Source organism: Doryrhamphus excisus, chromosome 1 (genome assembly GCF_030265055.1).
Source record: "Doryrhamphus excisus isolate RoL2022-K1 chromosome 1, RoL_Dexc_1.0, whole genome shotgun sequence".
Taxonomy (NCBI): domain Eukaryota; kingdom Metazoa; phylum Chordata; class Actinopteri; order Syngnathiformes; family Syngnathidae; genus Doryrhamphus; species Doryrhamphus excisus.
Window position 1 is genome coordinate 9,404,895 of NC_080466.1, and position 25,864 is coordinate 9,430,758.

Here is a 25,864-nt window from a genome sequence, read left to right on the forward strand (position 1 = left end):
GTCCATAAAGCAGTTTGTTGTTTTGCAATCTGAACTGCATTCATGTAGCATCCAATATTAATTGTACAGGCAATATTTGAAGTTACGTTAAATAGTCTTAATCATCACAAATTCAAGTTAGTAGCTATCAATTTGTTTTCTACTGCTTATCAGAGCCGGGTTGCGGGGGCAGCAGCCCTGTCACATCGTCCAGCTCCTCCCAGGGGATTCAGGTGCGTCCCCAAACTAACTCAGTAACATAATCTTCCCAACATGGTAGTTAGTAGCAAAACCTAAGAACAAGTACTTACCTATAACATGCCCTCAACTTTGATGGCACGATGATGAACATCCAGATTGAAAGTACTTTATTTGATTGGCTGAGTCTTTTAACATGCAAATATGGAGCTCATTTTTGGATGCATGTCTTTCATTTACTTTATAAGCTGATTTCTTGTGATTTTCACCATATTGTACTAAGCAGTCAAGAGAGCAATAACTGCTTTCTAAAGTCAAAAAAAGTATACCAAAAAAGCCAAAGAAAAATATTTACGTGCATAATTGTCATTGGTCACCTTCTGCTCACTGGCAAATCTCTGCTTTCGCAGTTGATGTGCAAAGCAACTTTAAAAAAATTATTATTTATAGGCATGCAACCTGAATGTACCGCACGAGACCTCCTACTTCATAACTGCACATTCGGCCTATTTAAAAGGATTCATGAAAGTTTTGAGGTTGGAGTCATGCACACGCACACAGATGGCCTATGCCACCACTGTGACTACCTGCCTTTAGAACTGTGTCAAAGTATTAATAAGAACATTGCCACAAGATGTCCCCGTGTGCCAGGATGTCTCAAAAGAGTGAATAGAATTTGCCATCTGTGTAGCCTTTGTATCTTTTGATGTCATCTAATTAAGTATTGCACCATGGAGAAAAAAAAAGAAAAAAAACTGACGTCAGCGTAAGGCCTTCAAATGCACCAACGGACAAAAGAGAGGTTCAAGTTACTTTAGGTTACAGTGTGCTGAAGCTAATGCTGGTGGTGGCAGAGAAAAATGCTGTCATAAAATGTGTGGCAGTGTTAAATACAGGGTAAATAAAAAAAAATAACACACGTACATTGGTCCCTCACCACTTTGCAGTCAAAATTCACAGCTTCACTATCGAGGTTTAACTAATATAAATTCATTTTTTTGGTTGAATACAGCATATTAGTAAAAAAAAATTGCACATTTAAGCATATTTTATGTATTCTTGGCCTAAATTAAGCATTTTCAAGAATAAAAATGGCTAAATGAATGAAAATACAAACTTAAGTAACATACTGTATAAAACAAAGTGATATGTAGATGGTGTGTTGTAGTTCTAAGCTGCTGTTTGAGGGCAGTGACATTCTGCATCATAACATTGTGTCATTCAGCCCCCATTACAATACATTGATGAGACAATAGTACATGTAAACTGATGTAAATTGATTCAGGAAACTTGAATCAGTTTCATCTAATATAATCTGCAATAAAAGGTATTGCTCTCTCACCCCATGCAAAAGCCAAAGAAATATATTTTAAAACTTCTGCTTTAGTGTCCAGGTTAGAGAAGTCCAATATTCAAATCTGAAAGTATATAGGCAAATACTTATTCAAATCATTTATTATTTTTAATCAATGTTGAGATTCATGTTTAATGCCACAGTAAATGCTGAACCCTGCCAGTCAAAATACAGGCTTCACATGCAAAATAGCACTGCTTTCAAAAGCAGTCAATGAATGAAGGAAGGCTGATTATTTATAAAAGACGATTCAATTAAATAATCAAAATAAGCACCCACAATGACGACATAGAGAACAACACAAATGACTCAAATTGTCAAATGAAAGTTCATATACGTATGCACCATAGATTAGGTTAAATGGAGGAATGAAGTCCAGATATAATCAACAAATAAGCATTTGTCTTGATGGCTCATATTTAAAGTTTGCTAAAATCATGTTTTGGTATATGAATGGCTCCATACAGACAGGGCACCTACACATTGTACGTACTTTTACACATTAAAAACCTGGATGGCTATTGGTGAATTGGTAAATTCATGGATTGCACCTAGAATTTCTATTCTTTCTTCAGTTCCACAAACTGTGGAGACTTCACTTGACAAAATGGTATTAGTACTGTTCAGCCATCATTAACAATGTTAGGGATGACCAGCCAGTGAAGGGGTGGCTTCCTTGACCCCTGCCAGTGGTGTCACTGTACTGTTCCCAGATATAGCCTGTTTCAGTGTACTGTCTGTACACATTACTGATAATGCTTGTCCTGAGATCCTCATAAAGAGCGGCTGCCTGTTCTTGATATGGCCCCTTTGTGTTGCTATAGTGGTGAAGGGCTCTCACTGCCAGGTAGTTTACATTAATCCATATCGGCCCTCTCCAGTAGGGGGCATCATGTTCTGTGTTGCGTTTCATATACATGGGATCTGTCTTTGAGAGGGAACGCAGGCCGTAAGGTGTCCACAACTTATTGGGATCCTTCATGTCATTAAGAATGTGTTCTATTTTGGGTGAGTCCGGCTGGAGGACGTGCAGTAAGAAAGGGAACAAACTAATATAACCCAAAGCGTTGACATACTGGAGTTTGGGAGCCTTGCGGACATGGCGCACGAGTCGTGCAACAGGGGTGAACTGATGGCGATGTTGTCCAGGGGGGATGTACACCTCCTGCTGCAAGGTCACTGCCTGAGTGTGGTTGCCATAGTCGCAGAAAGCACGAAGTTGTTCGGACCAGTGGCGCTCATTCAGCAGGTTGTTGTCGGTGAGCACTTTGTGGGTCACTTCATAGTCCTGGTGGGGTTCACCTAAAAGCTGAGCAATTCGAGCCATGATGCCTGAGGCCAAAGCCATCCAGCAGTGCAAGTCCACATGGCGCTCATCGGCTGAAGGGTGTGAGGCCCGTGGGTAATCGTCAAGACCCGATGTCAAAGTCTTAGGATTGAGGAAGAGATTGGTGTCTTTGTCTCGTCCACGCCAGCGGTACGAGTTTAGCAGAGGTCCCCGCTGAGTGGTGTTGTACCACTCAAACCAGGTTTTTAGTCTGGGGTACAGTCGTCTGAGAAAAGGCAAGGTTGGCTGAGACTCAGTGCTGGCTGGATTTAATGAGAACTGTTCAATTAGTTTCTCAAGAGCTAAAAAGAGTGTGGGCGGATTGGCGTTCTCATTCCGCTGAACTACAAACTCAGCAGGGACCTTACTGTGAGCTTCGTCTCCCAGGATCTGCTCACGGGGGATCCAGCCCTCCATATTCATCAAGTCTATCCAGTGGGAAACAGCCTCTCTTGTCACCTGCGGATCCCACTTACTCAGCAGCAGTTGGTGAAAACCCTCATCCCAAAGAAAACCTCTGGGGAAGAAAGAGCGGGATGGGACTGCAGTAAATAACGCACCTTCAGGGTACAGGAGCGGGTATTCATTGTAGATGGACTGTACCACTGACTGGCCGTAGAAGTAGCCCATTCCACCCAACATGTTGCTGAGTGCCGCTTTGCCTAACTTGATGTGTGGCTGACTATAGCCTTTCCTCTCAAGCCCAAACGTCTTTTCAAACTTTGCGTCAAACTCGGCTTTCCTCTTCTCTAGCTCTTCTGTCATGATCGGGCCCACGAGCTGGTCATGCCGGCTGTGGAAGCTACCAGACTCAAAAAGAACTTCAATTTGAAATGGTGTTTGGACGGTGACTTGGTGAACGACAAAGTCGCTCTCTTTTCTCGCATCAGGGGGTTTCTGTTGGGGATGAGGGGGCTTGTAGGTGTCCACAGCAATGTAATGCCTCTTTTCACCAGATGGCGGATTGTAGACAAACCTGCGATTCAGACTGTGCATCACAATGGTCGTCAGCTTCTCCAAGCCGGGAGAGACAGTCTGAAGGTAGTTGTAACTGAAAAGGCAGGAAACTATTCATTAGATCTCTATGTTATCTGATTCTGTGGATACTAAACAGCCACTACAATAAATTATAAAGCAAACACATTCCTGTTTTAGTAAGTGAATAGGACACCTTAGGATTCCTATCCAGTTTAACTAATTTAGTGCAAAGACTGTTTTTAATATTGAAGGCCTCCATTGCATCCATACATACATAGTGTGTATGCATTTTCTACCGTTTATATTTTTGACAGGATGTCACTACTCTTACACACTACTTTTAATGCCTGCTGCTTTAACCACTGTCACTGCTATTCCCACTTACACTAAATAAGAGAACTAGGGTAGGCGAGACATGGGTCTGGAAGGGTGGGGTCTATCCATCCCAACAGACTCAGTCCCGTCTTTTTAATGCAACACACAGCATAGGACAACGCACCACTGATTAACTCAAGTTATGTAGATAGGGCAGCCGGGTGAGGGCTTGCTGACTGGGGCTCCAGCCCACTCTCAACAGGCCCACTCTACACCCCGGCTTTTTAATGGGGGAAAGAGGAAGGATGATAAATACTATTTTAAAAAAATTAAATAAATTATTAAATGAACAAAAATAAAATAATAAAGGAAATGGAAGTGGAAAATACTGTAGTTGGGATAGCAGTGACAATAGGGATGTAGTAAGACTCAAATGTGATTATTTAATTTGAGGTATTTTAAAGAATATTTTTGGTTTTTCTCTCACATTTATTTTTTAATCTCACTGAAACAATACCATAACATCGATGCTTTTATATCCATGTTAGCTTGTGATGACTGGTGACTGTATAGTTGGAGTGGTTTCATTCTTTTTTTCTTTTGTACTGGACTATGTATGATACAATGACTAGTAATGAACTGGTTGCTCTTGGCACGAAGTTGGGTGCCTCAAGCTGGGTGAGGGTGGTTGGATGTGGGGTTTTCATTCTTGTAGACAAGGAATAATATATGTTTTGTTGGGATGAGGTTGGAATCTGGGTGGTTAGGGGTGTGGGACCAGATAAGTCTTGACTTCTTCCCATTCCCTTTCGAACATGTGTATGTTTATATATACATAGGTATTTTTATTTGTGTTGATTTATGTTTGGTTTGTTGTGCTTTGGATGATGTTCGAAATAAAGAAGGAAGAAAAAAAATGCCTCATACTGTCATTGTATTCAGCCATTTTTATGCTTGAAAATGCTTCATTCAGTCTAACAATACATAAAATTTGCTTCACTATGCATATTTTGACAAATAACCCGTAGTCAACCATGAAACAGCAGACATTAACAAATTAACACGGCAAGAGTGAGGCCGCGATGTTTGAACCACAAAGTAGCGAGGAAAGATACATATTTTTTTTTATTTTGTAAGGAATTTTTTAAAAAGAATGCTTTAGTGGAGGTGGTGTATACAACTATGAACGAGTTGTATTCACAGAAAAAATAATGCAAAGCCGACCAATCACAGCCTTAATGGTCAGCTTTGCCGCCGTTTGAAGATTATTTTTAGAGCTGCATGTTGGGAGAATGAACATGGAAATTGGGGCTGGCGAAATGCAACAAGATACCGGAGAGTAGCAAAGCACATTAAAGGTCAAAATGATTGCCTGTACAAAAAAAATGCTCTCACGTTGGCAGGTCTGCAAGGCATCACTATGCAAACTCAAAACACCCACTTTAGGAACAAAAAGCTAACATTTTATTCTACTAAAGCAGTGTTTCTCACTTATTTCCTGCCATGTCCCCGCAGAAATATTTTTCAGCCATGGTCTGGTATTAGGTAAGTCTTGATGAACTATTTCAATTTAATGGTTGTTTGCAATAAATTACTTGCTCAAAAATGGTTTTGTCTCACGCTCATTTCTTCTTTGTGCGTTTTGAAGTTCAACTTGGAACCACCTTAAGACCAACAGTAAAAAATGTACATTCTTGTAATCAGGAGTGCATATAAGGGGTTAGAACAATTATATGCCTAATATCAGTCTCTTTATGAATACTTTCACTATTACACAGAAGTGACCTGTCCAAAGGCTGCAGAGTGCACCCTTTAGGTACCGTACTACTGCGGTTGGTAGGTACAAGGCAAGGGGATATAAGTTGTGCATTACAATGCCCGACAAAGGGATGCAGTGGAATGAATGATTCCTCAAAAAACCTTGCGCCACTTTTCCATGCATCCTTTCTACCAGCTGTGGACCATGGCAAATTCAACACCATTGTTTAGTTCTCTCTCCACTCTCAAGACTATTTTACTATAATAAGTATACTCTAGAGGCTTTTGCCTCTCATATAAGCTACAGTATTTCTGATTCAGCACCTAAAAGTTAAGTTTATATTTATTGTTCCTACAAACTGGATAAGGATTTTTGTCAGGCGCCGTGTAGTATGTTTGTATGGTTAGATAACCTCCACAATTCTAGACAAATTAAATGCAAAAAACGGCATACAACACCAATCAGAACAATATTGGTAGGATTTTTAGCATTCTTTGTACAAGTCCTCCATTGAAACTACCACTGCTACTATCCTTACTTACCACATGTATTCATACACTTACCTTGCATATTTGGGACTGGATAATTCCCCGGTAACTGGTTTTCGGAATGTGATTTTGAAATTGCCAAGCTCTTCGGAGACACCAGTAATGGAAGCGAGGCGGCTTTTCTCCTCCACATGAGCCTCCAGTGAGCCTTGAGTATCTGCAGCTGCGTAGAACATCAGAGAGATGACTGGCGCCTTCGGGGCAGAGCTCTGATGGATATAAACCAAAAAAAAAAATATTCAGTTAACATTCAGTTAAACTAAAACACGTTAAAAGGAACTAGCAGTAGATGCACATACACCAAAAGCTGAAACAGCAATCCAGTACTCACATGTTGTTTAGCAGTGACTCTCCAGGTCCAGTCGCCACCGTGATCTCCTCCCATCCTCTTGACAAACTCTGTGGTCAGTGTGAAATCATTGTCTCTGATCTCCTGGACGCCAAACGTGACCCCATCATGCATTAGCCAGCCATAACTCTGCAAGCGATCTTCCTGCTCACATGTGTGTCTCAGGATTACATCCATGTCCGAAAACTGCCGCATCCACATCATACCTGATTGGAGAGCCACATCAAGGCCAAATGATCAGATCAGTTTCACAGAAAGTAAAAAGCCACAATTGATCACAAACCATTATTTATAAGCTTGATTTTGCATACCTGTCACAATTGACCTTGGACTCCTCGTTTTCATGCCAAAATAGACTTGAGGCCTGTAAGAACCCCAGAACCTCTCTGGGGAGACTTGGGCACTGCTGGAATTGGCATCAAGAACACGAGGTGACGTGTGCAAGGTCACTACCCGTTTGGCCAGACTGGATCTCATGTATAGGGCATAGAAGAACCAGCCCAGGCTGACCACAGAAAGGCCTATTGAGATGTTGATGAAAATTTTGCCAATGTCGACTTTCTTTTTTTTCTCTTTGCGGTGGAACACTGGGGGCTTCTCATCTTTTCTCAGAAGAGGGGCAGCCTCGCTGGTCACCACCCTCTTTCTCTGCCTGCCCATCCTGCCCTTCTCAACCTGGAACGAGAGAGGAACATTGCAAATCATCCTTTATTCAAGCTAGGGGGAGATTAGGCTTCAAACCATCTACTACACATTAATAAGATATATACAGTGAATATTGTTTAGACACAGTCCATTCGGGATGGACCGTGCTTGTGATTAAGGAAGATGTAGTCACAGATGTAATTCCAATCACGTTATTAATGTAAGATATTATTATGATACACTTATTTTTTTTTACACAATTAGACAAATATGACAAAAGGCAGTCTAATTTTGAAGGCAGGAAATGTGTGGAGTGCGTTGAAAATGGCAATTGACCAATACATGAGCTGGGTGCAAGTGCCACTCATCCTTTTTCAATCAAAACCTACATGTCATCAGTGAGCATTGTAAAATGGTCCTTACATTAAACATTATTCATTTTAATGCCTAGTACAACGAAAGGTATCTATGTATGGACAAATATAATGGATTCTTATCATTTCTGATGCTTAGTTTGTGTATGCAACCTTGCGTTTAGTGATGTTTATATTGGATGAACTGGCTTTTTAAATGTAAACGCTGGTCATGATTGGCTCTCCTCTGTGCAATGCGTCACAACTTACAGAGAAACCGGTTTGGTCTTTGTTGAGTTGCATCACTTATGTGCGCTCACATGCTGCGATCCCAACTTGGTGGCAGTGTTAACTTGTTTCGTGACAAGTCTTTCTTTTATGTTCTAGTTTTCCTTTGTTAAGAATAAACAATGCATTGTTCCAGTTGACCGATGCCACAGTGTACTTATACACCAAATAAAATTCACCAAATAGTTTTAAAAATTGCCTCTTGCTAGCCCAGGATAGCCATAGCATCTGAAATATACACGCTGGGGTTGAGAGCGCTTCATATTTATTCTACAGAACAGTCCAACAGCATTTCCCCCAGCACATACAACAGGGGCCTTGTCAGTAATTCACCCAGTCCACTTTTCCCTAACTTTATAAAAGTTACCATATTTACATTTTCAAAACACTTCCTTTATGTTACAAAAGCATTTCAATGCAAGGCCTGCATAACTTCTACAAGAAAAACTAACTAAAGTGGCGATTAACATCTTAATTTGCAACGTAATATAAAACTTAAGTGCTAACCAGAATGTGTACGTGTAAATGACAGAAGAAAACTAGTATATACACAAACAGAAAAAATGAGGGTGTAGGTGGGGGCATACACCAGATCAGTGAGGGAGGGTTGGCAGCTCCCTCACACTTCGTCATGGCGAGACAAGATGTCTGCTACGGTGTTCCCAGGCACGTAATGTCTGTTTCCAGGGTGAACACCCTCCCCAGAAGATAGTACTTGAAGGAGTCGATCTCAGGTGGGAACAGCTTCCTACTCACATAGGCAACTGGTTACCTGTCCTTGTCCTCAGGACTTTTCTCAGGACTTTATATGGTCCCTTCCATTTTGCTAGTAACTTATTGTCAGAGGTTGGTAACATTGAATGAACTTGCTGACTTTGTTCAAAGGATCGCCGCCTAGCAGCTCTGCCATTCCAGCTTTTCTGGTCCTGCTTGATCTTCTCCATCACTTTACTTGCTAGCTGTGGTGACTGCTCCATCTTGTCACGCATTTTGAGGAGATAGGAGAGAATATTGGTTGCTCCCGCTACCTCTACAGACTCCCTAACCTGCCGACCATAAAGAAGTTCAAAGGCGAGTACCCTGTGGATGCTTGTGGGACTTCACGGTAAGCAAAAAGAAGGTAAGGCAACCATTTGTCCCAGTCTTTTCCACTGATAGAGACAACCATCTTCAGCATGCTTTTTAGAGTACAGTTCCCAACAAGGCCATCAGTCTGTGGGTGATAAGGGGTGGTCCGGATTCTCTTAATACCAAACGACCTGTATACGTACATGTCTGAGAGTATTTGACAGAAAGTTTGTCCCTTGATTTGTTAAGATCGCGGAAGGAATGCCAACTCTACAGAAGCGCTGGAGGAGAACATAAGCTATCTGTTCAGCTCTGATGTCTCTAAGTGGGAATGCCTCAGGATAGCGTGTCACAATAGTCACAAATTATGGGATTAAACCAGATTCCCCCGATTGGTGATACAGCAACCCATCCCTCAGGATATAGCCCTCCCCAGGGAGCGACTCACTGGACTGCTTCTTTGCATGGCTGAAAGACGCATCCTGACTCTGGAGCTGTGAAATTTTTTGTGGCAAATTTATTTCCAAAACATCTGGTTTTGGGTTGCATTTGGTTAGCTTATTTGTAGTAGCTTTCATTTTCTCACATCTCCACTGGCTTCTACTGTTACAGAGTTTAACATAGCCCATATGAGGTACCTCAGACTAAAAAAAAATGGTAATTCAGTCAAAGTGTTTGGACCAACTTGCGTAGAATTTTTGGTGCCCTTAAGGCTTGTCTGTTTGTTCACTCCTATTTTGTGTCTCGTCTAAACCAGCCTGAACCGGCACTCTGCTTTGAGACCTTGTTACAACACAGACAGGTTTAACAGATTGGACTACGTCACGCAATGCGGGAATATCCTGGCCGCAAATCACCTGATAAGCAAGGTTTTCCACAACCCACAACTGTCAACAGATACATCTAGCCTGCCACTTCAACATACACTATGGCCGTGAGGTAAATGCGGTGATCCCAATGAACACAAGGGATGCCCAGGCCAGGCCCTGTGAACTGGTACTGACCTTTCAAAAAGAGCAATTGACAAGGATTTGCACACTGTCCGTGTCCAATAAAGCTAATGCTGGTTTCTCATTGATTTTAACCTCAGTAATTTGCCATCTGCCCTACACCTGAACCTCCTCTCTTTCTTGCAGTGAAAAAATAAGTTATTTTAGCTTTTTTAGCAGGGCAGTCAGGCTTTTTGTGCCCCTCCTGACCACAGGAAAAACAAACAAGTGCCTTGGTGAAAGGCTGAGCCTTACAAAAGTTAACATTGTCTTCTCCAGGCTTAGAAGCACCCCCCACCTGAACCGGACCACCACCCATACCAGAACACACAGACTTGCCCTGTGAGGCGCTGCTTTTAGGGTGTGGGTTAAACCTAAAAGTCTTTGGTCCACGTCTGGCAGAGAGGAAGTTCTCTACAAACTCTGCTGCTTCCCGTCCAGAGCTGGGTTGCGCTCCTTTACCCAGACTCTCAGCTCCAGTGACAGTAGAACTGCTCTAGGTCCAGGACTTCACCCACTTGCACCTTTGTCTTCTTCTCTGGTTGCATCCATTTCTGGTACAAGTCATTAAGGCGGTTGTAGAACTCCCGCGGCGTCTTCCTGGCTAGATGTCAGGCTCTCAAAACCGCTGCCAATACACATCTTCGCTTATTTCATATTTGGTCAAAGTGGCTTCCTTCACGCTCTTGTAATTGCATGAATCTTCAATAGCCATGGCAACGTAGGCTGCACGGGCCTTACCAGTCAGCTACGGGATTGCACAGTCTGTGGCTATTGATAAGCAGTAGCTGTTACAAAAGCATTTCAATATTAATTCATTGAGGTTTTAATTTCTGTATATTGTAACCCCTACATTAGATTTAACTACATTTACAAAGAACACCCTAGTAAGAGGCCATTTTTAAAACTAAAATCTTACAAAGACCAATGAGCAGAGTACTCTTGAAAGGACTGCTGCGATAATACAGTAACTCGGTAATTTGTCGTGTTACCACGGAATTGTATATGTGGCTAGAGTTAGCAGTCGGGCTAACAAAATGAGCAGGCAAGACAGAGAGTCAAAAAAGGCGTTTTTTTCACAGATGAGAGGAACTATGAATTTTGAGTGACAGAATTTGGTTGGTCTTAACGACAAAGCCAGAAACACAATACAAGTTGTTGAACTGGTCATTAACCACGCACACGAGCAATGTATTTCATGTGAACTGTTTGGCATTACCCTAAAATTGAGAGTAAGTCGAGGTGTCAGTTGCAAGATTTATGTTAGGGATCTCAAAGTCAATTTACTTGGGGGCCACTGGAGCTAGGGTCTGGGTGAGGCTGGGCCGCATCAGGTTTTCAAAAAAAAACAACAACACTTTTTCAGTGTTTTGATCTCAGTCATGGATGATGAGAGAAAAAGCAAAACAGGCGGGCTCGTTCGCTTGCGTATGGGCAGGGCAAAATCGCGTCAATTGTGTGCGGTGTGCACACAGCTTTAAGCTGTCATTTCTGGGTTCATGAAACCATATGGCATCCATATCAAACTAGGCGGGGGCCTCAAACTAGCATCCTGCGGGCCGCATTTGGCCTGCGGGCCGCGAGTTGGAGACCCCTGATTTATGTGCTTTCACATACTCTACCTCGTGATGACCACGAGTTGACAGTGTTGACTAGTTTTCCTTTGTTAAGAATACACTGTGCGTTGCTCCAGTTGACTTATGCCTCAGTGCTGGTTCACCAACAAATATTTGAAATACAAGACCAACGGCCGAGGAATCATGCAAGATCTGCTCCGTCATATTTCTCTGCTAACATCTTGACACGTCATGTTTCTGTTAGTCATAATGCACTCTTGCATACATGTGTCTAGCTAACACACTGCTAACATTCCTATCTAGCGCATTCGGTTATCACCAAAACATATTTGTATTAATTATTGGCTTCATGAAGGTCTATAGAGTGAGTGTTCTTTGGGTGACAGGTTACTCACCTACCAAATAGTCCGGTCTCAGCTCTTCATCGTCCGATGCTAGCTTGGTTAATCGTAAAAGCCACTTCCGGTGACGTACACCGGTGCAGGCGCTTTTTAGTGACGTCATCGGACCGGTTGTCCGATGGTGTCCATTTATATAAATATTTGTAAAGGGTGACCAAGAAATTTGACAATACTGGAGGGGAAATATATTTTATTGGAAGCAAAATTATCGATTGTGAAGTGGATGTATGGCTCTGGGAATACAAAACAATTTTTACAGTTTTATACACAAATGGATGAGTCCTGTGCACTTATTCTTCATTCCCTTATTCACAGTGAATAATGATGTAGATGTACAGCACATACAGAATATTTTATACAACAGTTAACATGGCAAAAGGCTTGAAATAAAAAAAAAAAATACACGTCTGGCCAAGATATGCTGATTTCTCCCCTTTAGACCATTGTTATTAATTCAGACTGAAATACACACTGTGATGCTACTGTACCCGTTCAATAATTATTTTTTTACAACCATCGGTGGCAAGAATAAACAATACTGAAACCTTTTTGTGTATCCTTTTTAATGAATATTTTTTTTCATACATATTCAAATTTTGGTCAACAAGTAAAACTGTAAAGCAGTGAAGACTGTTCAACAAAACCATCTCCAGAATGAAAAGGCCATTTGCTAACACCCAGACATGAACATATAGCATGTCTAAAGACACTTTTCAGCTTTGTTCTCCTCTCTAGCTTTGCATTTACCTTTCCAGAATTTACTGCTGACCATATTAAGTGTGTTCATTTTCCCCCATACACCATAATCCCAAAGTATTGACATGTTCACGGTCTCACAAAATATGTGCCCCTTGATACAAGATTCAAATTCACACCCTCTTGCTTTGCTAAACAAACTCAGTTGAACAACTTAATAAAACAAAAAACAAATTGGGAGCAGAAATAAGACGCGTTGATCCTCTTTGGTGAGCTGCATTACACTGACTGTATGCTTTCATTAAGTGCTTTGTCCGTTTATTATCGACTCATACGCTAAATTTGGTGAAGCAAAGCAGGAGGAAAAACACCCATTCACCAATAGGTCCACTTCCCCTCTTATTTGATGCTGTGACTTTATTATTTCTGCAACAAAAACAAATAACAGGTACAAAAGCTGAGAAACAAGAGGGGTGGGCTCAACCCCAAAATATAACGAACATTCTTACAAAAATCAAAAAGTGTGATGAACATAATGAAGGGAACTCAAGGCCTTCAGTCTTCTTTAACCAAAGCTGAGTGACAATGGTGATGTACTCAGTGGAGGAATGCGGCAACTTTAAACTCCCAGCATCCTATCCAGATGATACGCGGATTAATACTGGATCATCTCTCCTCCTCCTGAGTTTCCGCTTCATCATGTGGATCAGTTTTTAATCACGCCGCCGTCACCTTCGCTTACAAAACGCTTCCGCCCTCTGGTGGAACAAAATATGAAAAACATTTTGGTGGAATTTGCAGAAACATAATGTCCTATGCAGTCCTCAGAGGAACACGCTAAATGATTTTTTTTTTTAATATGACACAATGAACAAACAAGATGCTTATTACTGTGCGTTTATGAGCATTTGTGGATTAAATTTTTCAAGCATGGCGTGCGCCTTAAGTTGCTTCATGGATTTTGGATACTTTTTACTTCTACTGTACACTGAGACCATTAATTACCGTGACCATATATGCAGCCTTCAATGGGAATATATTTGGACACCCTTAGGACAAAGTAATATATTAAGTAATATAGGTAATTTTCATTTTGGATAATATTTTCCCTGGAATTTTACCTATAATTCAGAATTTTTCACCAATAAGTCGATTCTTGGGTATTTATTGAGTATCGAAAGGAGTAACAAAGAAGCAAAGAGTAACAAACCTGGAGGGACAGGCATCTCTTAGCTGCTTGGTGATAACAGATTCCTGATAGCAGAGGTCCACAAACGTCTCCATGATGGAGTGAGCGTGTGGAACGTCAAGATTTATTTCAGGGAATTCATCATAGACCCGCTGGAAGCCCTGTCGAGAAATAAAAAGTGTTAGTGAATGTTATTCAATGAGATGTGTTCAAGAATGATCGTACATTCATACAAGATCGTACTGACCCTGTTCATCTGGTCCACAGTGATAAGGCCCGTTTTCCAGAAGGACTGCAGCAGCTTTATCATCATATGGCTTGCAGTGTTTCCTTTGGACTCCAGCACCATTACTACAGCCTAAAAACACCGATGTGTGAGATATGTGCAACATTTCATATATATATATACATATACATATATACATATACGTAGATTATACATAATATACATATACATATTCACATATACATTATACATAAATATATTTTTTGGATTACAGTGTCAGCTCAAAGTGAGAGTTTGTTTTTCTTTCTCAATTTCGGCTCAATATTTGTTCCCGCTTGTGGCTACGTGGTTAGCGTGCTTCATTCAAACTACGGTTGTATACTGTATCTTGGTCATTATGGTAAATGGGGTATTTTCTGGTTGTTTTTAATAAAGACTAAAAGGAAAAAACATTATGTTTGCAAAATACAAGGAAGAAGTGTCTTGAACGGGTCATATTGTGTTTATTTTGTTAATATATATGAACATTTTGATGGTTATATCTATGATCATTATTTATTATGGCTGTAAAAAAAAATCGCCATTATGTCGCTATATGGTTACATTACCTGACACTTTTGTATGCGTTTAAAAAAAAACATACCTGGAATACAGGAAGTGAACAAATGTAAGAGTAACGGATTTAATAAGCTTTGCCACTTCCGACTCCTTTTGGAAATGTGGAACAGTGAGTTGATGTATGTGATGTATTCCATTGTAACCTGATGCATGTTCAAATCAAATTAAACCATTACCATTATGTAAGGTCACTTTTTCCATTGCAAAAACAACACCCACTGGTGGGTCTTTGCATAGCACTGTAAAAATGATGAAGTATTTCAGAGTTACTTCAAATTAATATTCAGGTACACCCACTAGATGCACCCTGCCACACTATGTTCAAATTTATTTTGGATGAATCACAATAGACCCGCACATGTACAAATGAGACTTTTCTCCCTGCCAAAAAGACACACAGTCCTTGGCAGAAATGTGAATCAAAAGGAAGACATTTTTTTTGTTCAGCACTGTAATACATGAACATACCAGACACTTGCTTAGGTGCACCCAGAGGCAATTCTAAAGTCTGCTGGGGCTAGGCAGTAACTCACACGGGCTCCTTTGCAGAGCACCTCTGATGTAGATGCTCAAAGTCTGTCAGGCCTGGAGGCGTTGCCTGCCTTACCTGGTGGTAATATCATGCTATCAAATACTAGAGATGTTTCAATTCATTCTGCCAGTTTTCACTGACACAAAATGAGCAAAATATTCATATATCCATTTTCTACCGCTTATCCTCACGAGGGTCAAGGGTGTGCTGGAGCCTATCCCAGCTGTCTTCGGGCGAGAGGCGGGGTACACCCTGGACTGGTCGCCAGCCAATCACAGGGCACATATAGACATAGACATATAGCATGTTTTTGGAATGTGGGAGAAAACCGGAGTCCCTGGAGAAAACCCACGCATGCACAGGGAGAACATGCAAACTCCACACAGAGATGCCCGAAGATGGAATTGAACTCTGGTCGCCTACGCGCGAACCACTCTTCCGCCGTGCAGCCCAGCAACATATTCATTACATTAACAAGTCTGTCACTAGTGTAGTTTGCAGTGGTGTGCAACTGCACAGCAACATACCGGCAGCTGCTTCTAATATTTTGGTCCGCTTTTTATCACGGTCATGTGAGAAACTAAAATATTAGAAAAGCTACTGCAAACTACAACCGTAATATTGTTAAATTGATACATCTCTGACATGGTCAGAATTGGTTGTCCTATTCTGTTAACATCACAGCATACAGTTGTGTGTTCTGATACCTCATAGACCAGCTCATGATGGAAGTGGGGGACCTCTAATTCTCGTAGGCAGCGCTCAGCCTCTGACACTTCTCCAGAAGTCAGGTATTCCTTCAGCAGAAGATTCATCTGGAACATTTTTTTTAATGTTAAAAAGTGCATAAGAGATGTGTTAAAAAGACATTTGAGGAACTTTGAGGACCCACACCATTGCAACATATCCCATTATCTGTAGGTTTTATGTTAAACATTTTGAATGGACTGAGAGCATTGCATTTGGTCAACTAAAATATGAATTGCCAAATAATTGTGCACAAAGTGTACTAGACACACACACACTGAAAAGTAGACTGATGCTGAGAGTGGGTTAAAAGCAGTCCAGTAGTTTTTCTAGAAGCTGCAGATATTCAGGTAGTGGAAAGAAACTAAGACACAAAGATGCCAGAGAGGTTTACACAATGCTCAGCAACATTGTCAAAGCATGCTCTTTTCTCAAAACATCATGTTGACTGTTGTATCATCTCCTCCTTTCATTTACTCCGTGGGGCAACACCCACAGTTAGCACTGGCAGGACTAACAAATCCAGAAAATCAAGATTATAGCGCAAGAAGTGAAAAGATATCCATGGTGTCCAAGTGTGTGTGTGACTGCATGAGTGCATGTGTGTGTGTGTGTGTCAGGCCAACGTGCGCCCCCGCATTGAAAATGCACAAATCCCTGTGGGGAAGGTGCTTTGCAAAGGCCAGAACGCCTTCTGTTTGTCTTATATAATGTCAACACAAGACTGTGTCAGTCAGTACACACACTCAAGTGTCACCCATGAAAGATTTTAGGGGTGCTTTCACATCTATCCAATACAACCTGCCAAGCCAAATGCCCAAAAGATGACAACTTGGTATGCAGCCCGATTTTCTGGAAAGATGTGCTTCAAAATGCATGATGGTGAGATGTCAGCAAAACTTGAGCTCACCGAGCAGTGATTTTGAATCATGTAGTCAGGGAAGTATGAGTGGAAAAGAAACAATATATAAATAACACTTTTGTTATTGGACTGATCATACCTCTTTGACAAGATGTTTAACAGGTTTGAGGCCGCCTCCCACTCCCCACACATTGTCGAGACGCACCATTGCTCTCTTCATAGACAGCAGCACTGCAGCACGGTCCAAAGCCACTCTGACCATCACACAAAACAGGATTAGTGTGAAAGGGTGGCGAGAGCTAAACATGTTTTTTCTCTTCTATAAAAAATAACACCGCACTGCATGCAAGAAGACAGCTGTTCCTCATATCGTCACTGTAACTAATATAGCAGTTTATTTATCTACGCTGCAAAGTTGATGCCACGTTAATAGGAAGAAGACAAATTTTTTTTATTTGAAAAATCATAAGTGGGAGAACATTAATGAATTAATGAATCATGTGTAAACCTTTTTTTTAACTTTAATAACGATTTGGTGAGGGCTGCACGGTGGACAAGAGGTTGGCGCACAGGCCACACAGCTAGAAGACCGATCGTTTGATTCCACCCTCAGGCATCTATGTGTGGAGTTTGCATGTTCTCCCTGTGCATGCGCGGGTTTTCTCCGGGTACTCCGGTTTCCTCCCACATTCCAAAAACATGCTAGGTTAATGGGCGACTCCAAATTGTCCATAGGTATGAATGTGAGTGTGAATGGTTTGTCTATATGTGCCCTGTGATTGGCTGGCGACCAGTCGCCCGAAGACAGCTGGGATAGGCTCCAGCACGCCCGCGACCCTTGTGAGGATAAGCGATAGAAAATGAATGAATGAAAACAAGTTGTCATTACTGGGGTTACGAGACAGTCTTAGTCCAGGGAGCGTACATGAGCACCACTGTGAAAGGTGAGGTGTGAAAGCGTGCAGAACACCTCCATGTGCACCTCCAGCGTGCATCCCATATGTATTTATTGACTATTTATTCAAAAAATCTATTTATTGGGTAAGTACATTTATGGTTTGTATTTTGTAGCAGTACCATGGCACTCCAATTCATTATGCATCTGTAGTCCACTTGAAAGACATTAAATCTGCTCTAATAACAGATTTTTATAAACGTGTATATACGGTAATTCATTTACAAAATGAATAAAATGTTCACCTGGCATGCTCGCAGTCCACTTTGCCTTTGTAACAGTCAAGGAACGACATGGGAAGGACGTGATCCGCTATGGCTCTGGCTATAAACTGGCCCAACATCTGGAACATGCAAGAAGGGGAAAAAATAAATAAGAGAAGTAAGAAAAATGCAGTCATGCCATTTATAAACACTCCTTTTTATACTGCACAGACCAATTCCTACACATAAGAAGTAGCTACAAATGATGATAATAGAAAATTGGAGCAAATATTATTATGTTACACTTACAACAGTTCAACACTTCCTCATCATACATTGTAAATATAGTCTTGGAAAGGTGAACTGGTTCCTACATTTTGTGCTTGTGTGATTAAAAAATGGGGAAATCATTTTGATTTATCAATTGCTGCATGTACCTGAGGAGCCTCAGGTGTGTCCAGAATGAGGTCGGGGAGCTCTTTGAGCATCTTGTCGAAGGCTCGGGCCATGTCGTTTTGGGACAAGAGCTTAACGGACAAGTCGGACAGTAAACGGGAGGTCAGCTCTCTGTGGCTTGCTTTGCCTTCCAAGGACAAGGACACGGCCACAGAGGAGAACTCGTACTTATGGGGTCCCAGGTTGAGCTCCTTCAATAGCAGCTGATGAGAACAAAGAACATATATCAGTAATCTACATCTGCGTTATGTACACCTGCTACTTCTAATGCAAGAAAGCTGGACTTTAGTAGAAAAAAACATCTGCGTAATTATTATTATAATCAATTGAACACAAATTTCACTGCCATACATTACTTTGTCACTGTATTGATGGATTACTAATTTATGACTCATCTCTGATGGTGACTAATCTCATATTGTGCATACACTGGCATGTTCATGACCCAAATTATTTCAGATGCTCACCAACCTGGACCTCTTTTGTATCTCCATGTTCAAAGTACTCCTGGACGATTGGGTTGACCATTTTTTCCAGTTCCTTCTCGTCTACCTCTGGAACAACTGTTTCATAAACTGTATCTCCCTTTAAATGGAAAAAAAGATGCATTTTATACATACAATTTTAAGAGACATAAAAAGCTATGCAAAACAATATTCAGCATAGCAAAACAAAACTAAGTCGGTATTAAAGATTTATAGAACCTATATTTCTGTGTTTTCTATTTCAGTGGTATAATATAGTCATCTGTCATTCTAAACATAGTGAAGCAGTGTTAGGATGAACCAAAAAGGACAAAAAATATGGGAATAATGGAATAATGCCAAAATATTAGATTAATTATACAGTTATAACTATATAAGATTATGAATTAAATATGTAAAATTAAACAACTTGCAAAATGTTCAATACTTCTGTGGAAAAGACAGATATTTTCAAAATCTGTGTTACTGTGTTTTAAGTAATTCATTCATTTTCATTCATTTTCTACCGCTTATCCTCACAAGGGTCGCGAGGGATGCTGAGGCCTATCCCAGCTGTCTTTGGGCGAGAGGCGGGGTACACCCTGGACTGGTCGCCAGCCAATCACAGGGCACATATAGACAAACAACCATTCACACTCACATTCATACCTATGGACAATTTGGAGTCACCAATTAACCTAGCATGTTTTTGGAATGTGGGAGGAAACCGGAAACCCACGCATGCAAACTTCACACAGAGATGGCCGAGGGTGGGATTGAACTTGGGTCTCCTAGCTGTGAGGTCTGTGCGCTAACCACTTGAACACCGTGCAGCCCTCTTTTAAGTAATATTCATTCAAAATAACATTATTTCAATAGTGATGGGCATTTGATGAAATACCCTCTATCAAATGAATGATCAGTTTGGTGATTAATTAATTCAGTGCCACTGCTAGAAGTCCATCCTGTTTTTCTCAACGTCTTCCAAATGCAATACATCAACAATCAACCCAAAACAACCCTTGGGATTCGTAATCAACTGATTTGTATGCTCATTCTTAATGTGCTTGCCCTGACAAGCCCGAAAGAAAAGAATTGTTAATTACATAAATAAATGGGGACAGGTGGTCCTCTGGTTACTAATAAGTTTTCAATTTTTAGTCGAAAATTAAAGCTAAATTAACACCTTAATACACATTTTACACAGAACAGTAAAAAACATGCTAGGTTAATCAGCGACTCAAATTTGTCTATAGGTATGAATGTGAGTGTGAATGGTTGTTTGTCTATATGTACCCTGCCATTGGCTGGCGACCAGTCCAGGGTGTACCCCGCCTCTTGCCTGAAGGCAGCTGGGATAGGCTCCAGCATAGCGGGCATGACTAAGTATTACTCCACCTGAAACTGAACACAAGAACCGCTTGTACAGTACTCCACCAAATTCAAGGTTTATCGATAAAATGTGGAATGTTCCCAAGGACGGGTTGACCTTGTGTCAGGTGACCACCTTCTCTTTCCCTGTGTGTATTTTTCTGGACCAGTGTGCTCTACTTCCCCACATGACAAAGTTCCAAAATTCAAGGCCAGAATCATACGGTTGCAAAACTGTTATCAACTTAATTTTTTTTTTTTTTTTGCCCACAGAGGTTCCTTTCCCACTGCTCTCTTTCACTATCACACTGCGCCCTTTGCTTGATAATGACGTTAAAGATTGAAAGTTCCTTGTATTGACATGGGATTGGGCCATCTGGACCTAACTGGACCATGGCATAGTGCCAGGGCGTTGGTACATACAGTAATTCACCCCGGAACTACTAAAGTTGAGGGTGACTCCCGTGACCCCCGTTCTTCGACGCTTCAACCGTATGTTTTACAATGCCGCTTCTTAGATTTAGGAGGAACTAAGAGACCAAGTCCAACCCCTGATTGATTTCCTCATCGTTTAAGAAACATGTCCCAATACTGGTTATACATGCATATTTCACAACTGACCTGAGCAGATTCATCATAGTTTGGGTCGTGAGCATCAGGTTCCTCAACCTCATAAACCATCCCAGCAGCCCCCCAAACTCCTTTACCACCCGCTCCACCTGGAATGACAGCAAAACAACATACATTCATAGGAATATATGGGAACTTCACAGGGATAAATTAGAATGTTAACAGAATTGTCTGCTCATGTATTCGTATCCTGAATGTAATAGAATGTAGTAAAAGCTGTCAATTTGCAGAATGTACCTTTTTTCGGCAAACCTCTGCCTTTGCCTGTCCTGGATTTGCGGTCATTGGTGCAGACTTTGCCTTTTGGACTGTGGGGCTCGCCACCAGTTGGGTCCCCCGACTCTGAGAGGGACTCGCTGGTGGAGTTTCGGGATGACGACTTGCGCAGGCGTCGTTTGGCTTTGGCTTTGAGACGAGCCTCATGAAGGGCTTTCTCCTGGGGGGTCCAGTTACCATTCACCTCCGCCTCGTTTAAGTCGTTGTCGTCATCGTCGCCGTAGGGGTGTGCCAACTCTTCCCGTGCGTTGTCCTGAGAGAGTATTCCTGTGAGCGGACAGAAGGCTGTTAACAAGCCTGGGGGGGGGGGGGGGGGTAAGGCATAGGGGGTTGTGCTGGGAGACGTTCAACTGCCACATTTCAGCTTCACCACATAGTGTAAAGATTGTAGTGATGTGTCAACAGAGTGAATATTTGCACAACTTTCTTGAAGGTCCGGTGGGGACCAGTCAGTATCTGGTGTGATCACCATTTTGCCTCAAATGAGTTTGCTGGCTGTGCAAGAACTTTCAGTTTACAGGACTTGTGCAGATCCTTGCATTTACATACGGCAGTAAGTAGTTACTTTTTAAGCTGAATGGCAAAAATCACAAAAGTGTGTGAACCATGAATTGATTAACAAATATTGTGGTTCAATAGGAATTGGTATTGATACATTTTCTTCACCATTGTGATCACATTTTCTCTCAAATTTCGTTGTATGCAAGACAATGACAATAAAGGCGATTCTGATTCTGATTCTTCTGACATTTTGACATGACAAGGCCAAGACAAGACCCAACAATCAATCAACAGTTTTCAAACAGGATGTTTGCACAGGGAAAGTGACCAGTAAGTCACAGCAGTTGTTGTGCATTTTGGCCATAAGCTTCTTGTCAAAGAATAGCAAGTTTTTAAAAAAGTACTGATATTCTGAACAGTGGCATTCAAAGAGGTCAATCTCATCCTGAAATTTCACCGCCCGGAAAAACATGGAAGACAACCAGCTTTACGGGAGCAGATTGGGCTTGAGCATGACACAAAATCCTCATGCACATACTGTACATGTGACACTCAGTGGATGCGGCTACAGTGTTTACTTAATTTATGTAACACCGTTGGAGTTCTAGGAATGTGTGTACACGTTTGAGAGGCAACAACAGGCGGAAGTGGTGTGTTCCTGCAGGAGTGGGAGGAGGCAATGGAGCACGTGGTGAAGAAATGCTGACGCCTGTTTTTCTAATATTGCTCCCGTCTGGCCTTGCGCAATTCGCTCATAGCAGCTGACCTGACTACATATGGCGTGGTTGGGATCAGAGCTGCTCACATGACTGGTTTGGAAGCAGGTGGAGTCGGGTGGGGTAATGAATACCTACAATCATTATGCAAAGCCCTAAATGATAGTGTGTGCTCCTATGGGGATAGAGATTACAGGTCACATTTCTAGGGAGCAAGAAGAAGTCCAAACCAAAACCAAATTCATGCTCAGGCTTTCTAGGAAAACAAAACTCATGTGCATTGTATAAATTACAGCAGCACATTTAACTCTTTACAGCCACACCCCATGCTTCCAGAGTGCATAAACAACTGTCCGTGTGTCACCGCCTTCTGCGACAGTTGTTCCTCCCCTCCCATATGTAGGTCACACGGCCATAAATTAGGAACCCAGCAACGGCCCAGCACCAAAACATGCGGTGGACCAATCACACTAAAGTAGAAAACTGACCAGGAAAAAAAGTTTTTCCAAAACAGGACTTGCACAACCAGGTTTGAAAAGTGAAGGCAAACTCTCCAGCTGTGAGGATGTTGTTTTTTTTTTTACTTTCATATAAAACGGGACAACATTTAAAGCATTTACAGTAACACAGCTCCACTTTCACATACAACCTTACATACCAGTCCACAATACATTGCCTGTTATTTGTACAAACCCCAATCTCTCATTTAGTTTGGAATCCTATGCTCCATTAAACAAATGTGTGCAAAACCTGAATTCTGCAGCCCACCCCTGGCTGGAAAACACAAAGTACCATAGCACCAACTTTTATGTGTAAAGCTAACCAAATAATGTCTGGATAATGCACAGTAATCAATATTATAAAGCACAATGTGTGTTCTCTTAAGCTTAAATAAACAGTAGCAATTGTCGATGTGATGTCGAGGCAACACACCTGTGTCAGCTCTTGGGCGTATTCCCAAACATGCTTTTTAATCACCCATTGTTTAATGCACTTTAAATGGAACATTGTTAATGCAGGAGGTGTGGAAGAGAATAACTCTGTATATGCATGTTCATATCCATCCATCCATTTTTAATGCATGGGTATGCTGGAGTCTATCACAGCTGACTTTGAGCGGGAGGTGAGGTAGACCCTGGACTGGTCGCCAGCCAATTGCAGGGCACTATGTCACTGTCTGAACATGCACTTTGTATCACATAATTACTGTATTTGCTCATTTAAGGTACTCAACTTGAGACTGGTATTTAATTGTGAGGTGATTTGCTAGCATCAAAAGCTAATTTGATAAAGCCTTGTGCGTGTGCATTAACTTAGGCTGCACTTCATTATGAAAAAAGGTCCTATTTACATGCACCAGCCACTGTAACACACAACATGCGTGGAGTCGTGTGTCACGTGCCACGATTCACCCTTATAGATATCCAGAAATTCTGTTAATATTTCAATGCATGCATATAAACACATGTGAAACCTTTGATTAACCACATGCAACTGGTCAAGGTGCTAATAATACATTTCTGCATCTTATGTAACATTTAAACACAGAGAGATTATATAAACTCATCCTATTGGCTCATATGCAAGGCTACAATAATGACGTCATTGTACGGCTGTGAGGAACGCGTGGCTCCTCGTGTGATGTAAAATGATGTAAAGTTACACAAGTTCCCTTAAAAACGAACCACCTTGTTGACAGTAGCCCGCTGTTTTGATTTAGATTAGCAGCGCCATGCGTGGGAGGACATGTATATCAGGGCGGAAGTGAGCACTCTGCTCTTGTCCAATCAGGGGCAATGAACGTTTAACTACGTAAATAGACAAACAATCTACATTTTCGAGTGATATGTGTGCAAAAACCCGGCTGTTTTGCAGCGTTAAGTGAGCAATAATTAGCAAATGTATGCGTATATGTGCATGAAGAAAAGTAGGGGGGGGACACTGCGAAGCACATGGTACAGCATGCTAACCCTGCAGCCCATCCCATGTGTGGACAATGGGAGACGACCATAACATGCCAGCAGGCCCCGGGGAGAGGAGGCTTGAGGTCGAACCCCGACATCCAGCACTCGGTGACCACCACTGACTTACCGTCTTCCTGCTGAGCCGAAGACAAAGCGCCCACTTCGGTCGCCATGACGAAACTCGCTCGAGAACTCGCTCCTCTTTCTTGTTCTTCCACTGAGGTGCAAAAAACAATCCACTCGAAAACAGCAACTCAACAGCGCAGAGCAGGAACTAGCTAATGTGTAAGATAGTAGAGATAAAAGGTTTTTTTCAGCGGTGCACGTCTAAGCTAAATCGCAAAAAGGGTTAATATGAATAACGCTAAACAGCACAAATTATAATTAACGTGTGTAGAGCTAGCAAGGGATCTCCAAGAAAAGAGTAAACAGCAGGAGGGCCAGGTTGGCAGAGGAGCAGGTGAACCCTCACGCCGAGAGCGCGTTTGATGAGCAAACAGCCTGCAAGATAAACAAAGTCTCTTTTTAACTTTGAGAGCAGCCAGCAGTCATGTGGGCGCAGCGCGAAAGAGGAGTGGTGAGCAGAGGGGGTGGGGGCTGGGCCTTTTTGACCAATCACAGCACAGCGAAAGCTTCAGCCACAACAGTCTACGATGTCATTTTTAGAGTCTATTTTCTTATCACCGTTGTACAGAAGAAAGCTTGTTTCACAAATATAAACACATGCCAATATTTGGAATAACTTCACAGTTCAAAGTGCCTTTATGTAAAACAACTGCATACGGTAAACAGTAATGCACATTTGAAGTGTTGTTGTGAAACACATCTTCACCAGCAGATGGCGGTGTAAACAGATTTTGTTTATGTAGGAGTTTTAACAGTGGCTACAAACTGATGTTTAACATACACTACTCATACAAAGTTGGAGTGAAATTTCAGGATTAAATTGACCTCTTTGAATGCCACTGTTCAGTATATCAGTACTTTTTTCCAAAACTTGCTATTCTTTGACAAGAAGCTTATGGCCAAAATGCACAACAGGTCAATCTAGTTTTTATTTGTATGCCCTTTTGGGATTCTTCCAGTCTCTCCAGTTGTAACCTGCTGTGACTTACTGGTCACTTTCCCTCTGCAAACATCCTGTTTGAAAACTGTTGATTGATTGTTAGGTCTTGTCTTGGCCTTGTCATGTCAAAATGTCAGAAGAATCAGAATCAGAATCGCCTTTGTAATAAATGTATCAATACCAATTCCAATTGAACCACAATATTTGTTAATCAATTCATGGTTCACACACTTTTGTGATTTTTGCCATTCAGCTCTTTGTTAG

General features: G+C 41.5%; 2 protein-coding genes across 3 annotated transcripts; both read right to left on the reverse strand.

Moving 5' to 3' along the window:
* Nucleotides 1-1,574: 1,574 nt before the first annotated feature.
* mogs (mannosyl-oligosaccharide glucosidase) lies at nucleotides 1,575-12,227 on the reverse strand. 2 transcript variants are annotated; one of them, XM_058073919.1, is made up of 5 exons: nucleotides 12,127-12,191; nucleotides 7,119-7,482; nucleotides 6,790-7,013; nucleotides 6,474-6,667; nucleotides 1,575-3,909 (listed from the first exon to the last, which is right to left on the reverse strand). In XM_058073919.1, exons 2-5 carry the CDS (start codon nucleotides 7,465-7,467, stop codon nucleotides 2,145-2,147), a joined length of 2,532 nt encoding a protein of 843 aa, XP_057929902.1. In that variant the 5' UTR covers nucleotides 7,468-7,482; nucleotides 12,127-12,191; the 3' UTR covers nucleotides 1,575-2,144. The 2 variants fall into 2 exon arrangements, with proteins under 2 accessions (XP_057929902.1, XP_057929892.1); XM_058073909.1 differs by having other exon boundaries at nucleotides 1,576-3,909; nucleotides 12,123-12,227.
* A 68-nt stretch (nucleotides 12,228-12,295) lies between these two features.
* Nucleotides 12,296-25,080, reverse strand: pdcd4a (programmed cell death 4a). Its single transcript, XM_058073834.1, has 11 exons — nucleotides 24,662-25,080; nucleotides 21,315-21,620; nucleotides 21,069-21,166; nucleotides 19,084-19,197; nucleotides 18,594-18,815; nucleotides 18,199-18,296; nucleotides 17,138-17,252; nucleotides 16,097-16,204; nucleotides 14,261-14,371; nucleotides 14,035-14,174; nucleotides 12,296-13,582 (listed from the first exon to the last, which is right to left on the reverse strand). The coding sequence occupies exons 1-11, from the start codon at nucleotides 24,705-24,707 to the stop codon at nucleotides 13,531-13,533; spliced, it is 1,410 nt and encodes a 469-aa protein (XP_057929817.1). The 5' UTR covers nucleotides 24,708-25,080; the 3' UTR covers nucleotides 12,296-13,530.
* Between the last annotated feature and the right edge of the window lie 784 nt (nucleotides 25,081-25,864).